This window comes from Mycteria americana, chromosome 1 (assembly GCF_035582795.1).
Source record: "Mycteria americana isolate JAX WOST 10 ecotype Jacksonville Zoo and Gardens chromosome 1, USCA_MyAme_1.0, whole genome shotgun sequence".
Lineage (NCBI taxonomy): Eukaryota > Metazoa > Chordata > Aves > Ciconiiformes > Ciconiidae > Mycteria > Mycteria americana.
This window is the reverse complement of record NC_134365.1, coordinates 196,940,614-196,955,428: the sequence shown is the minus strand read 5'-3', so window position 1 is coordinate 196,955,428 and position 14,815 is coordinate 196,940,614. Positions and strand designations below refer to the sequence as shown.

General features: G+C 36.6%; 1 protein-coding gene across 1 annotated transcript in view; it reads right to left on the bottom strand.

The window, feature by feature from the left end:
* Positions 1-13,680, bottom strand: part of LOC142408267 (uncharacterized) — a 108,462-nt gene extending 94,782 nt beyond the window's left edge. Inside the window, exon 1 of the mRNA XM_075498609.1 lies at positions 13,159-13,680. Within this exon, the coding sequence (XP_075354724.1) occupies positions 13,159-13,680 (522 nt within the window). The remainder of the gene's footprint in view (positions 1-13,158) is intronic.
* Between the last annotated feature and the right edge of the window lie 1,135 nt (positions 13,681-14,815).

Genomic DNA, 14,815 nt, shown 5'->3' with positions numbered 1-14,815 from the left:
AACTGAAATATATGTTCCTGCCACCTGCCTATGCTAAAAGCCACAATATCAGGTGTGCTACTGTAATACTTTGCTGTAGTTTATGCTCTTTCTTTTTCCTCTAAACACTAAGAATATTCATGGCAAATGCAGAAACTAAGAAGCTGAAGGAATTAGGTAGAGTTTAAATGCTGAATTTAAGATCGTCACCTTATGCACAAGAACAGTCATCTGTCTGTGCATGCATATATTCCTTAATCCCTTATTAATTTATCTAGTATTTTGTCTTACATTTTTAATTGTTAATACTAGTTATCTGCTTAAAGCTTTCAGAATATTAACTACATTTCTTCTTTCAGAGATCAGAAACAGACATAAACAGCATGTGACTGACAAAAACAACTTTCAGAAACTTAACTATTCATGGTATTTGTAACTACTAATGGTATTCGTAAACAGCTGAAGCCATGTCTTGCTAGAAAAAAAATTTTAAAAAGGTAATGGTGAAGTATGTGGAAATGTATTACTACTGCATAATGTTGACTTGTGTATTTTGCTCCCCTTGGACCTTACTTTATGAAGACTCTTTCATGGCTTTTTTAATCATAAACTGAGAAACAGAATAGTGATTACAGATTTTAGCATGTCCTTTGTATCTTGGGAAAAAGATAACTCCATTAAAAACCATAAAACACATTCTGTTAAACTAATCCATTTGATCTCGATTTTGAAGAAGAGTTGCCTTGATAGAGTAGCCTTAGGCATCGTTCTTGAAGGAAAAGAATAATTTCTGTATGCCCAGAGCATGTAAATGTATTGCTTATACCATATAAATATTTTTGTATAACAGAAAGGTTGGAGATTGTGGCCTAGAGCTCAAAAAATGTCTTATTTTAAGAGTATGATGGTCACTAAACAACAATGACTACTGTTGCCAGAACCTTAAGGTTCAGACAGATTCCCTGCACCCTTGCTTCAGACATCTGCTGCTGGAATGAGAGGGGTGGAGAGAGAAGAGTGATCTGTAGCAGCTACTTTTATAAACCTACAGGAGTTTTGCAAAATCTTCAAGACACAAATGCACTAAAGATGTTCTGAGACAGCTAAAGCTGTAAGCATGAGCCTGTCCCAGGGTTTGCACTATCAAGCTGAGGGTTAGCCTAACCATTATAGACTTCCAGTTCTAATATACATTATATTTTGAGTACTTCAGTGTTATTTGCACATGCCTGGCTCTTTGTGAAGTACCACAACTGAAAGCATTCAAAAATTCTGTTTATCTATGTCAGGGTATTTGGTAAGCTTTATTTATATTTAGAAAAGTAATGGTTATGCAAAAGAACAGGAAAACATTATTGTTTGGAATTACTTAGAGAATTATAAGAAAGAAAAAAATGGCTGTGGGATGATTATCAGCAGTGATATTTTCTATTCACAAATATTTCAGTTCCATGTGATATGAAATATTTTAGCAAAACCCCATCAACCACAATAATCCAAATAAAAAGATCTATTGATAAAACTCTGGCAAATAACTGAAAACAAACTAGCCTAATTCAAGGTGACTAGGACTTCACCTAGGTCCTCCAATTATGTACTTCAAACAAGGTTTAAAAAGTGTATTTTGAAGTGCAAGAGACTTAATAGCAATAATAAGGAAAATCTTCCTAGCGAAAAGCAGCATAATGTAGAATTGCAAGATTTGCATGTTTAAGAGGCATACCTAGATATCCTTGTGGAGAAGGCTTTATGTGCTGCATTAGCACTTGGGCTATATCCAAACATCCTAGGATAAAAGTTGGAAAGATCATAGTTTGTATTTTAATAGTTCATCTTAAAGTAACACTTGAGGAACTTAAAAAAGTGACATGCTCTCCCACTTGCTCGCCAATCCTGCTCCTCTCTGTATAGTCCTGTTGTGATATTGCCACCTTTTTTTAAAAAAAAACCAACATGGGGAAATGGGCTAGAGCACACTTTGAGTGAGAATGTGCATAAAGTGGTCAATAAATAGATTAGCCCTGCTGGAAAAAACTGGGTAGACAATGTAGAAACCAGCGTAGTTGCAAACCACCTGATAAATGTTTAAATTTAAAATTTTAAATGTCAAAGTGATAGCAATTTCCTTTGGAATCTAAGTGATTTTTTTAAATTTAATTGATATTTGTCAATTCATCAAACTTGAATTACTTTTCAAAGACAGCTTAATTCTGACAACCTTCCTCTGGGGAAAATACCTTTACCTGCCAGTTAAGCTATACAAGCTCCTTAGTAGCCCACCTAGCAAGCTGCTGGAGGCTCCTGACATATCACGCCCAGGCTGAGGAATCATTCACTGTCATGGAGAATTTTGAATCTTTAGGGAGTTTTTTTCTGAACTGGAGTAACCCCAAATTTAAAAATAATTACTTCCTTTGCAAAACTGAATGCTTTTATTTGCCATGCCATACCTAGGGTTTTTTGAGTATATACTGCCAATTTTAAATTGGATGAATAAACTAAATTTTCCTTCTTAATTTTGTCCAGTTTACAACCTCATACTTGTTGCTCTTACATTCATTTTAGTTTGCATTGGAATTAAATGCTGAGTGTCCTGAGCTGCTTGTGTGACCACTCTTCAGCATTTGCAACCTTTTGAACACAATTTCCGAATAAAAAAATAACACTCATCAAGAAGGTCTAGTCTTTTTTTAGCTTAGATATCTGCATTCCATTTAATGCAATTAAACTCATCTTCTTAAGAACTTTATACAAAATGGAAACATTGCACAGAAGAGAAGGTGATCTGAGATAAAAACTGTAAATGTATGCATTCCAGCTTACAGCAATTCTTACTATTGTAGAGTTTGCTGTTATTTGTTGTTTGTACTCATGGTAAATTCTTTTATTTTAAAAAGTTGTATATGAGAACATTGAAGTGGCAATTTTAGAGTTTGCTGTCTGTCATTCACATGCAAAGTGCAGGCTTTGTCATGTCTGAAAAGTTTGGTTTCAAAAGCATTTTCTGAGCCTATATAATGCACTTTTGCCTTTATTTCAGAAAGAACTGTTTGTCCCTGCTTGCTTGGAATACTGGGGGTTTCCCACTAAGGCTTTTTAAACTTGTTTCTGTCTTTTAGCATTCCTTTTGGGTTTTTTTTATTTACCTCAGTAGCATTACGTGTCCCCCAAGATAAGTCCTTACAAGGCTTGAACAATTCAAGATAGCATGTGATCTATACTATACAAACACGAAATGGAGGGCTATCTTGACAGCCCTCTTGCGTAAGAGATACATGATAGTATTCCAACTTTTATTTAAAAAAACCCAGGGTCTGTGGAGTATTTTTGTCTTCCAGGGGGATTCTTTTTTAGTTTAATCATCTTTCATCTCCCAAACATGATTTTTTTTCCATATATCTATATCTACAGTTATTTGTAATACCTCAGTAAACTCTGATGACACAGGAGATAAAAGTACAGCTTGAGGTGAACTCTCAGAGTCTAGATCCTTAGTTGCACAAATACTCGGTACTCTGCTTTCTCTCAGTACAGGCACTGATCTTGGTCAGGCCTGTTGTTCATAAAAAACGGCTTATTGCTGACTGCTGACTTTATATTGCTGTCTTGGCCAGTGTGTGTATTCTTTCTTCTAGTTATTGGCTTCATGTACTTCTCTCTTGGTCTTGATGTATGATGTGCTTATTGTAGAATGAAATACATACAAGTTGCAGTGTTACATTCTGTTGTTTCTTGGCAGGTTTAGCAGCTTTTTTGACGTTTTAATGTAAGTAAATCATTCCCCAGACTAACTGCAAAGGCTTTTGCCACAGTGCAAAAACGTTATTACATAGCTACTGAAATTTCACCATTATACTGTTTGAATAGGAACTATAAATACTGGCTGCAAAACTTACAGTAGATTATATACCATATCACTAACTACTTTATCACAAAGATTAGATTAAGGCCAGACAATGTTTCTCTGAATATACAGTACAAATAAGCTGTTAAATCTTTGACACCAAAACATTACCTATTCCAGACCCGATTTTTGAAATATTGGATTAAAAGTCTAAGTGCCAGAGAATTTCAGAATCCATAGAAAGCATAGATAAAGTGATCCAAGGTCTGGTGAGATTTTACTGAAGTTAATTTCTGGAAGAAAAATATTTCAAATGCAGGAGCTGGCTGCAATGTCCTGTCTGTTTTATTTCTGGAGAACTCCAGGCTAATTCAGAGGAGGTTTCCCTTTGCTGCACTGCAAAAGTCTTAGCTCTGAGATAATTCAAAACTGGGCAAGACTTTTAGTTTGGACAAAACTAACTTGGATAGGTAAGAGCAGTCTATTTCCATTTTTATTAAAATTTAAAATACTCCATAGTTAGAGTGATTGTTAAGAAGAGTCTTGAGGGTGACAACATTCTCTCCTACAGAAAGTAACCACACAAGAATGTCATATAATGAAATCTCAGATCCATCAGCCTAAAACTTCTATGAAGGTCACTACATTTTAAAAAAAGTTTTTAAGTTTCTCCAAATTTGTTTCAAACATGGACCTCAGTGTTTGCACAGATCGCTGGTTATATGATAGCTGGTGATATGGCAGTACCAAAATGATCATAGATCTCTGGGAATGTCAAATATGATCGAGTCTGTGGTCCCATGGTACTACCAAGGAAATATGTCCATTACTATATCAAGCTAACATTATTTTGTTGGAATTTCACACAAAGAAAGACAGAAGGATCCTAGGTATATCACTAGAATCTGATTTTATTAACTGGGCATATGTTACCTCGGAATAATTTTCAAAAGCACCTGAATGCTTTATAGGAAGTGTCACAAACTTTCAGTGGGACTTTTGTGCATGTGAGGAAATTTAGAACTCATTTTTCTTACTCTTGCTCAAGAACTTTGCCATATTATGAAATATACTTTGCAAGGTTGTTAATCCAGTAACATTCTGTTACTTTTTTTTCCTACACTGCAGTTATTGCTGGACTTGAAAAAATACCAAATCCTCACCTATCAGCCAAACAAGCTTGAAAATGTGACCCAACCCCATCCCCTCACCGTTTGTGCAAGTTTCCAGTCTCACAAGTTGTTCTGCTTACTGCCCATCCCACAGTTTATCCAGAATCTCCATCTGCACTTTGAAGGAATATCTTCATTTCAATGGTAAGCAGATTAACAAATTTCTACATGTTTCTTCTGGTTCCCCCCACCTAAGACCCAGTCTGTAATTCTCACAGGTGCCTATTCCCATGCTCTGACAGAGGAATGTAGTTCATCAGAGCTTTGACTTAGGGCTTATTTTCTGTTGACTTTTGCTCTAGTTCTGTAGAGATATGCTAAACTCTTAAATGGTCTCATATTGCACAGGTTCCAGATACTTTCAAATATTTGTAAAGAAGAATCTTGATATACCTCTTTTATTTTATGGGCTTAATGCGACCATAAATACATGATCTTTTTTATGTTTTCTGGCAAGAGCAATAGTAATATTGCTGTTTCCTGAGGTGGCCACATGATTCTGAAGTATTCAAATACACAACAAATAAAGGAGTCAATAGCTGAAAAAATCATAACCCAAGTTACATGTGATGAATACTCTCCCCTTTTAGTATAATACACCAATTATGTTAACTATTTATTGTCCTGAAGCTTTAAAGATAAATATAAAACACACACTAATACTTATGAACAGGCTAAAGCAGGACTTCCCAAAATTTTGTTTGTGGGGCCTCTTAATGTATGCTTGGGACCATGATGGGGCTGTGCAACAAAATTCAGCAGCAGCACAGTATCTTCTCAGTAGGATATCTACAGCTAGGATGGGCAACATAAAACCTTTGTCAGATACTAGTGGCAGATAGTCGCAGTTTGGAAACTGCTAGCTTAAATATCTTTCACAATGTTATGAAAACTACTTAAGGGCCAAAGTTTTAAACATTAACTTGAACAGCGTCAGGGTTTTACACTGTGCAATAACTCAATAATCTCACCTTCTGTAATTTCATATAACTTAATTCAGCACCAAGCTGAAATATACTTTGTCAATTTTCTGAAAGACTTTGAAAGTCAAGGTGAGTTGTCCGTTTTGACTAATTATCTGATTTTATTATTTTCTCCTGGCATTTTAATTTTCTCAGAATCTCACTATAGAGGTAATAGATACCATATACTATATGTTTTTGGAGAGTGATGGTATTCTGCAACACAAATAACTTCAAACTGCATGAAGGGTCAACTGCAAAAAAGCCCTCTGAATTTTTCAAGTGCTAGTCCACCCATCACATGGAAGTTTCTTTTTCAACTTTGCTTTGGAAAAAGGACAGATTTTGTCTCCTCATGTTACAACTTTTCTTCAGGAGGCTTTTGGCAGAACCCAAACTGTGATTGCTGAGAGTAGTTTATTTTTTACAAAACCAGAGTGCATGCATTTTCTGCAGATTCAACCCAGCAGCCATTGATACCTGCTGAAGACTTGTGATTTGAAAGACAGGTATGTGCTGATGTCAAGAAAGTGCATCTTTTCTGAGGGCATATACATTTTAATTTTTTAATTCTCTAGTAATGAACAATGAATCATACATGTTTATTAAAACATGGAAGCAGCATGCAAGTATACTGAAGAGACAAAAGACAGTAATTTTGATACTATCTGCATGTTTTCCTACATGATTCCAATATACCAGTTCTCTTTGATATGATCTTTCAGCATATCTTTAAGTTACTATTCCTGACTTTATTGTTATTTTCCGAAGTTCCTACAGTTTCATAGTAGAAACAGCCATGCAGCTAATTTCCACTGAAGTAAGATGCAGATTTGAACTTACTGCTCCCTCCAATCACAATAAGAAGTAGGACACAAAAAATGCCATATCCTAATGGGAAGTGGTTACATTATTAAGAATAGTGAGATTAGAGAAAAATGTACTCTGTACAAAGTGCTATGTTCATCATTAGTCCCTCAAATTTGTGGAATAAATAAAAGACTCTTTCTTTTAAATTAATAATTAGAGTCCCTAAGCCAGCATTTATCTGACTTTATTATTAAGAGCTGATTGTGGTTATTTGTTGACTGATAATAATGCATCATTGCTAAAGTAATCAACAGTTCTCCAGCTCCTTTTCCAAGCAGGCAGAAAACAAGCATAAATGCTAGAAACTTTGCAAAGTTCAACTCACCGTGTCTCCACCTATCACCTCTAGAGAATGTATAACTGAAATACAGAAAGTGCAAATCTCACAAAAGAAATAAGAATGTACAAAGCTCAGTGCATCACTCCTGTCTTAGACAAGTCATTTCCCATTTTCTTCCCCTCAACTTCCTACTCTCTTCTCCCTGGCAATTGTTATTTCAGCACTCAGCTCTCCTACCTGGGTAGGCATCCCATGTCTGCAGAAGATGAACAAAAAGGAGATAATAATAACTGTATTATTTCTCACGAAGAAGTCATCACAAGTTTGCAACCATTCTCCTCCTCTAGTTCTGGAGTTTCAATTTGATAGGGTAAAGAGAAGTACAAACTTCCAAAGTATGGGAGGAATGGGAGAAGGAATTTGTGCTTCACTCTAATATGTTCTTTAGTAGTTTTCGCTCTTGTACAACTGAATTAGAGAAGAAGAAACTATTGCAAGGCAATTTTCAGATAGCTTAAATTCCACCTAAGTTCCAGTGCCTCATTAATGAAAACAGCAAAGTACCTCTCAGAAAAGTGGCTAAGAAAGGCACTGAGCAGGAATACAAGAGGTACAAGGACTTAGCAGAATTTAAGCCCTCCAAATATAAGGGGAAGAAGCTTACTTTGGCAGGCCAGTTACTGATCAGAGTTGTAGGCTTGACTGCTGCTCTGTTTTGATCATTTAAATTTAATGAACTCAATCTAATCTGAACAAAGCAAATTCATTGTCAAAGACTTAAAACTTTCTGATTCCTTTCTCATTGGATACGATTACTTGATTAAAACATTTACAAGCCACACAGAAGAATACATATCTTTTAAGGAATCATAATTAACTTCAAAGACTATGGCTTTGAATAAATTTTTGTGGATTTATCACCTCGTACATGTCCTTGTCTATTTATCTTGTCTTGCTCCTTTGGTGAACTTCTGGTGTTTGTGAAAAGAAGAAAGGAAACACAGACCAGAAGCAGACAAAATGTAGGACAGATGCTACGGAAACTTCCATATTACGTCTCAGCAAATTATTCCAGCCTGAATCTGAACTCTCGTGGTCTAAGCTTATACAAGATTATCAAACCTGTCACTCAGTAATGACTGTATAATGAAGATAAAATTTACCTAATTGTAGTACAAGGATGGAAGAAGGAAATTAATGAAAATAAGTGAATAATCAAGGAAAGAGAAACTGGAAAGAGAAAGCCAGATCATCCATCTTCCTGCCAGTAAAGGACTCTTTTCTGTAACCATTTCCAGAGTTCAGCTGTCTTAGCTTTAAATGTCAAAAGCAATGGAGCTTTCACAAATCTCCTTTAGAACACTACAGTTTTACTTAAAGATTAACTCATGGTGAAAGGTGATGGCACAGCTACCCCGTTAACACTACCCAGTGCAGTACACAGAGACTGGGTCTCCTGACATTGTACTGGCCACTCCCATGACGGTGCAGCCTTCTCCAAAAGTCTTTTACAGTCCGAAGGCCAAATCCTGACAAAGATATTCATTGTGAATACTACCTTAATTACCTAAATTATCTGTTTGGGTCATCTTGTCTCCATTACTCTTACGGAGTGGTATCTCACTCTTTGTTTGACACAGCTGAACAAGGCAACATTCAATGCAAATATTAGACCATCAGCATCTGGCTTTAAACCAACAAGCAGGTTTGGTTTAGATCTTCCTAAATGTGTTGAAAGAGGCATGATGTAAATCTGTGTGCAACTTGAGCCCTCGAAAGGTCTCCCAGGTTCCTGTGTAAGGGCTAGCAGATTTAATGCTCTGGGCCTGACGTGCTGCTCACCAGCTTACACGGCAGAGATGGCAGAGTGCAGGGGAAAATAGTATGACAGAGCCTTCCTTAATGGATTCCTCCTGAATTAGGAAGAACTCTTGTTTCTTTAAGAACAATTATTTTTCTAGGATTCTCCTGGAATTTCCACCTATATGCAACACTTGCCAACAGTTAATTCTTCAGTCCTTCCAGATACATTTTAGATAGAGGTGACCTTGTTTCATCAGCAAGCAGCAGCTCTGAGAAGAGGAGTCATTTGGAGAACCCTGAATGTCCAGTGGGGAGAGATACCCAGTATGTGGCCCTGGCACAGACACTGGGAGGCTGCAGAGGGACTGCTGGAGCACCTAGCATGTCCTGATGGTTAGCTCTAAGTGGTTCCTTTCCAGCGTGTGGGCTTTCTGGCTTGCCCCCTTTTCTCTCTGGTACAATAGAGGAAGCTGTGACAACTCACTTAGATGCCCTAAATAATGTCAACAGTGACAGAAACCTTTTTGGCTGTTATAATAGCTAAGATGGGCTCCCCAAAGAGATGCTTTGAAACTGTCCCAGAGAGGATTTCCAGTTTGCTGCCATGTTGGTAAGACTATGCTTGCCTCCCTGCAGCAGCCAACAACATTAGCAGAATTTCTATACAGTCACTGAGGTGAGGGAAGATCCATGACAATTCACTTTGTCAAGGGTATGATTTCATAATAATACTTTTTGCCTAATACCTGTCAAATATCTTCAATTTTTTACTTGACTGAAATGTTACTCCTGGAAGTAACACATATTGTTTTGAGACTATGTAAGGATAGGATAAGATTACTGATGTAGAGTTGCATAGTAGTTCCTCCTTAAATATGGTTATCAGCTAGGTCCTGCTCAGTACAGTTTGAAGAAATAGCAATCTAGAAAAATATTATGTTTCAGAAGCTATTCTGAATAATTTATTGCTACTGCATACTGAGCTGATTGCATGCACGAAGAGAGTATGTAGTTTAATATGAAGAGTTGAAGTAAACCAAGCAAGGAAGAATGGCTCAAGATACCACTTCAGAGTTGCCGAGAAAACCTCTGAACAGAACAAAACAAACAATTATAAATAATGTTAGAAGGATGTGAGTGATGTAAAAAAAATCCCATTCAGGATAGAAAGGGAGTTTTGCAAGGAAGGTGGACAGAGAAGAGAAATCTATAATGAGGGTATAGAAGCTCATTGGTGTGTTTAAGGAAGTGCTGTCTTAGCGATGACGTTACCTAGATCACCATCCCAAAATGAGAAATAACATGAACAATATTTCAGACATGTATATAGACTTGTTTTTAAATCTTCAAAAGTTTGCTTCCCCAGTTGAAATAAATGTTATTTTTGATTTAAGAACTCTATTTGGGCATTAAATGGGCATTAAATGTACCACTGATTACAGACTTCTAGCAAGGAAAAAAAGGTTGCCAAATTTAGATTTGATGATAAGGCACAGGAAATAGATATGGGACTGGTCTAAGGGTGGAAACTCAGGAACCATACTGGATTCATAAATTGAACAGAAGTATAATTTATCTTGTACCACTCAGAACAGGCAGATGCTGTATGCCTTTGGAAAAAAAGAATGAGCTTTTTTTTTTTAAATGGGCACCATTGTTTGAATTGTTTTCAGCAGAGTTTCTTCCGCTTGTAACAGAGTTGGCAGCATACACAAGTTGTATTTTTTCCATATTCCCTCTCCTTGTTTACTGTTCAATGTACTTGGAGATTTGTCTTTGCTTATTAATTAGAATGAAACAAGAAGTTCAACAATTATCACTTAAATGCATGTAACAACTATTTGAGAGGCGATTCCGACACTGGCTTTGCTCATGGTGACTGCCTGCCAGGGCCAGTGCTCCCCAGCCTGGAGAAGGTGACAGCCTTTCCTCCTTTCTATACATAAAATAGGAGATTTGCAGTCAGTAACAAGTACATTTACTTAGGAATGCCCCTGCAGGATAGATCTTAATCACTATTTCACTGTGAACTCTAGTAGCAAGGATTCAGCCAGGATCTCTGTCAGGGTGCTATGTGTGATAGCCTGTATCTGTATGGTCAAGGTGATTTGTTTGTTATACGATTTTTAAGTCTAAGGCTTAGCAGTTACAGTTGCTTTTGACAACATTTGTACACCATGCTGTCTTTATTTAGTTAATTTCTTTCCACTAGAAAGACATTTTTGCACAGCCCCATTTCTAAATCATAGAAATAAGTAACTTGACAATGACATATATTTGCTTCAACCAGAGTCACGGGGGGAGTTTTTAGTCTGAATAGTAATGCATGACTGCTGCTAAAATTTGAGAGACAAGATAATCCTTTTTTTTTAATTCTTGGAGGCTTTCCTAGAATGATACATACTTATTTACATAGAAAAAAATCAAAACCAGGACTGCATCATTGCATCTGTACAGTTTTTGAAATGTTTTGACACATTCGCCGAGATTTACTAGGTAATTTCACATGCTTGTCTGGCAATTTATAATCCATTATTTTGCACTACAAGCTGCATCCTTGAGTTTATTTTATGGCATAGACATAAAGTAAACTAAATGACAACAGCCCCTGGCCTCTCCCTTTTATCTATGGGAATGACCTTCAGTAAACAGAATCCAAGGGATGTTGCACATGCATTTTGATATGTATTTATATTAATGGGAATGTTTCTGAGTAAATGAGGAAGCAAGACTTGGCTCAGGGTAGAGTAACAATGCAATTATTCAATAAACCATGTGTCATATCGCAAGAATATCTCAGGGTCAGTATTGCATCAAAAGGTGCACTGGTTTGGAACCATCTTTGGGCCTTGGTTTTCTAATATTAGCTGCTGAGAAAAATTTGTAAAAATCTGGCTCTCTGTGAGCTGATGGGTTTCTGCAGTAAAGTTGGGATATGTATGAAATAGAGCACAAAACTCCCACTCAGTTAAGGGCAGAATTAGTCCCCCCAAATTGGAGATAGATTAGTATTAAAGGCGAAAAGTAATTAAGTATTGTATACCTTAATTTTGATGTTAATATGGACATTATAGTCCAAATTCTACTTTCTTTCATTTAATCAGAAATCAGTGAAGCAACTCTGTGTTATAAGCATTAGAAGTAAAAGGAGAACTGCAGTTAGAGAAAAATAAAACATACTGGGTAAAAGGCTAGGGCTCCACCCTGATTTTCAAGGCATAGAGCAGATTTACATGGAAAATAACTTTTAAAAGCTGGAGGAGGAGAAGAGAGAGGAAGGAAAGGTATGCCTGACCTGCAGTTTAAGATTAATTTGTGCTGCAAGGTCAGGAACGTTGGAATTCTAAGGGTTTGTTTTGCCCACTATTTGGAGTCACTTCATATTTTTGTACTAGAGCTGAACTTCTCCAATGATAAACATGTTTAGCTCCAGGCATTTGGTTTGTCACCAGCTGGGAGCAGGGGGAAAGCCTTGCTTATGCTCCAGACTAGTGAGAACTCACTTGGAAAGCTTCTGTTCCTCCAGTTCCAAAAAACACAGCTAATTTACTCAGCCCTTTTTTTCTGGAAGGGTTATAGTTGGATGATTCTTATTACAGAGTGTTTTTCATTTTGTCCTAAATCTTCTTATGATTTCCTTTTGGACATTGGTCTATAGATTATCATGATGTGTACCAGTACAGATACAAAAAAACCTATTTATTTTATTTTATTATAGACCAGATTGTAACTTGTCCTCCATATTATTTTAATGAAATAAAATACAGAAAACACTGTTATTTAGTGGAAGCAGTGCTGTGGGTTAGGTGACACAGTGCTACAGTGCCACTACACTAAAAAAAGCCATTTTTCAGCATGAAGAAATATACTCTGCTCTCAGAGTAAAACTGAACTCTATCCCTTTGGAACAGTCCATAGACTCAGGGAATATATGCTGTACGTGGCATGATATATGATCTTGTAGGAGCAGGAGAAACTGAGCCAATGTTCCCATTTTAAAAAGCAAGGGAAAACAGAAAACCCAAGTTTGAAGTTCAGGCCAATAGAAGTGTGGTCAATCTGAAGTAATAGATTTGTCTAATGTAAAAACCTAGTATACTTTTACTGTAGGTTTATATTCTTAATTATGTAATTCACATTAATGATCACTGTATAACAATTTGTGCAACTCCTCCTCCTCCTGTAACCAACCTTAAATGATACCATTTATTTAAAGCACACTTGGAACAAAAGAGTAGCTTGTATTACCTCCAGCTCCATGTGTTTTTCTTCCTTGTCATGATCCTTCAATTCCTTTTCAGGATGATCATCGCAGTCTTCTAAATGACACATGTGTTGATGTTTAGTAAGTTCATGTTTAGCTTGCTTTCTTTGAGAAACATTCCTCCTATGGAGACCATTGAAAAATGCCTCATACAGTGGCAGTTCTGTAAACACATCATCATCATCTCTACCATCTGCTTCCTCCTCTTCAGATGAAAAATCTTCTGCTTCTCCTGCCTCACAAATACGGAGTTTAGTATTAGCTTCATGTGATAAAAGTTCGAAATCAGAAAATGTGATAGCACTTGATTTGTGTTTTATGACTCTGATCTCATGACTCCTTTCTGGTTTCTTGTCTGAATTTTTTCCTGTAAGGACTGGCCATTCTCTGGGTGAGGGAGGGTTTAAAGGATCTTCCTGCAGCTTGTGCCTTGCAGAACAGAGTAATTCTTCACAAAGGTGCTTTGTCTCAGACTGATCGGTGGCACTGACACACCCTGCAGCCATGCTACATTGCAAGGATGTCTCATTGTGGTCTAATAAGGATGACGAAGACAGCAAACTCAACTCAGGTTCCAGTAAAAGATTCTGAAATTCAGATGGACTTGCCTGTTTTTCTATCTTTCTTTGGTATTCTTCATACTTTGCTTCCTTTGGAGTCCCCAGGCACTTGGCAGATGTAAGATAAGGTGAGCCCTGTTCTTCTTCATAGATGTTAGTTTCCATTCCAATGAGTTTCATCCATCAGAGATCAAAATGACTTCATTCTTGGTTTTCTTAAGAAACATAACTCCACATATGTAGCCAGGAAATATCTTCTTATTTTTCCAAAACCATGATCACACAATCATTATTAATGCCTGGATTCTCATACAAAATATCTGAATCCTCTCTGCTCCTGAAAAAAAAAATATATTGATGGTGACATGCTTGCATTGGAGTGCATCAGCAAAAGTAATCCTGAAACATGAAATCCCTGTATCAAATTTACTTAAAGGTGTCTTCAAAAATGTTTGATGTATGCAGATTAAATGAACTTAAAACATGAGGACTTTGACTTGTTTACCTTAGAGACTAGGAAAGAACTGGCAAATGCAGAAATGGTTTTTAAACATTGACTTTATGTTGATTATTGACACAATGGTTCAGAATCATTCAAAGTGATGTTAGCTATATGCTTGTTATCGAAACATGCCTCTGTTCACTATATTTTTATTGTCTGTTAAATAATTGAAAGCTTTTACACTGTTTTGATAAAGCTACTAAAATGTCATAGGGAAGAGCAAGGAGCCAAAGTAATTGACAGAAAAGAAAGAAGATTTCAATATAGGTAGAATTTTCTGTCTCTCAGCTTCTGTGAATTGCCAATGCAGTGCAGAACCTGTCCATTTCCAATAAATTTGCAAAGCAAAAAGAGGAAGCTAAAAATACAGAGACCTTCGGTACTACATCAGAGTTGGCCATGTCTGGTTTAAATCAGCCTTAACTTCTGTGCTCACATCTAGGCTGTGCACCTCCAATGCATGGGAAGAAAGGAGCAGCTGAAGAACCGATCTTGCATCACTGAATAGCTTACATCCACCCATATATCTAATTTACCTTTTGTGACAGACTGAATATTGATAGTATTTATTTTAATGAT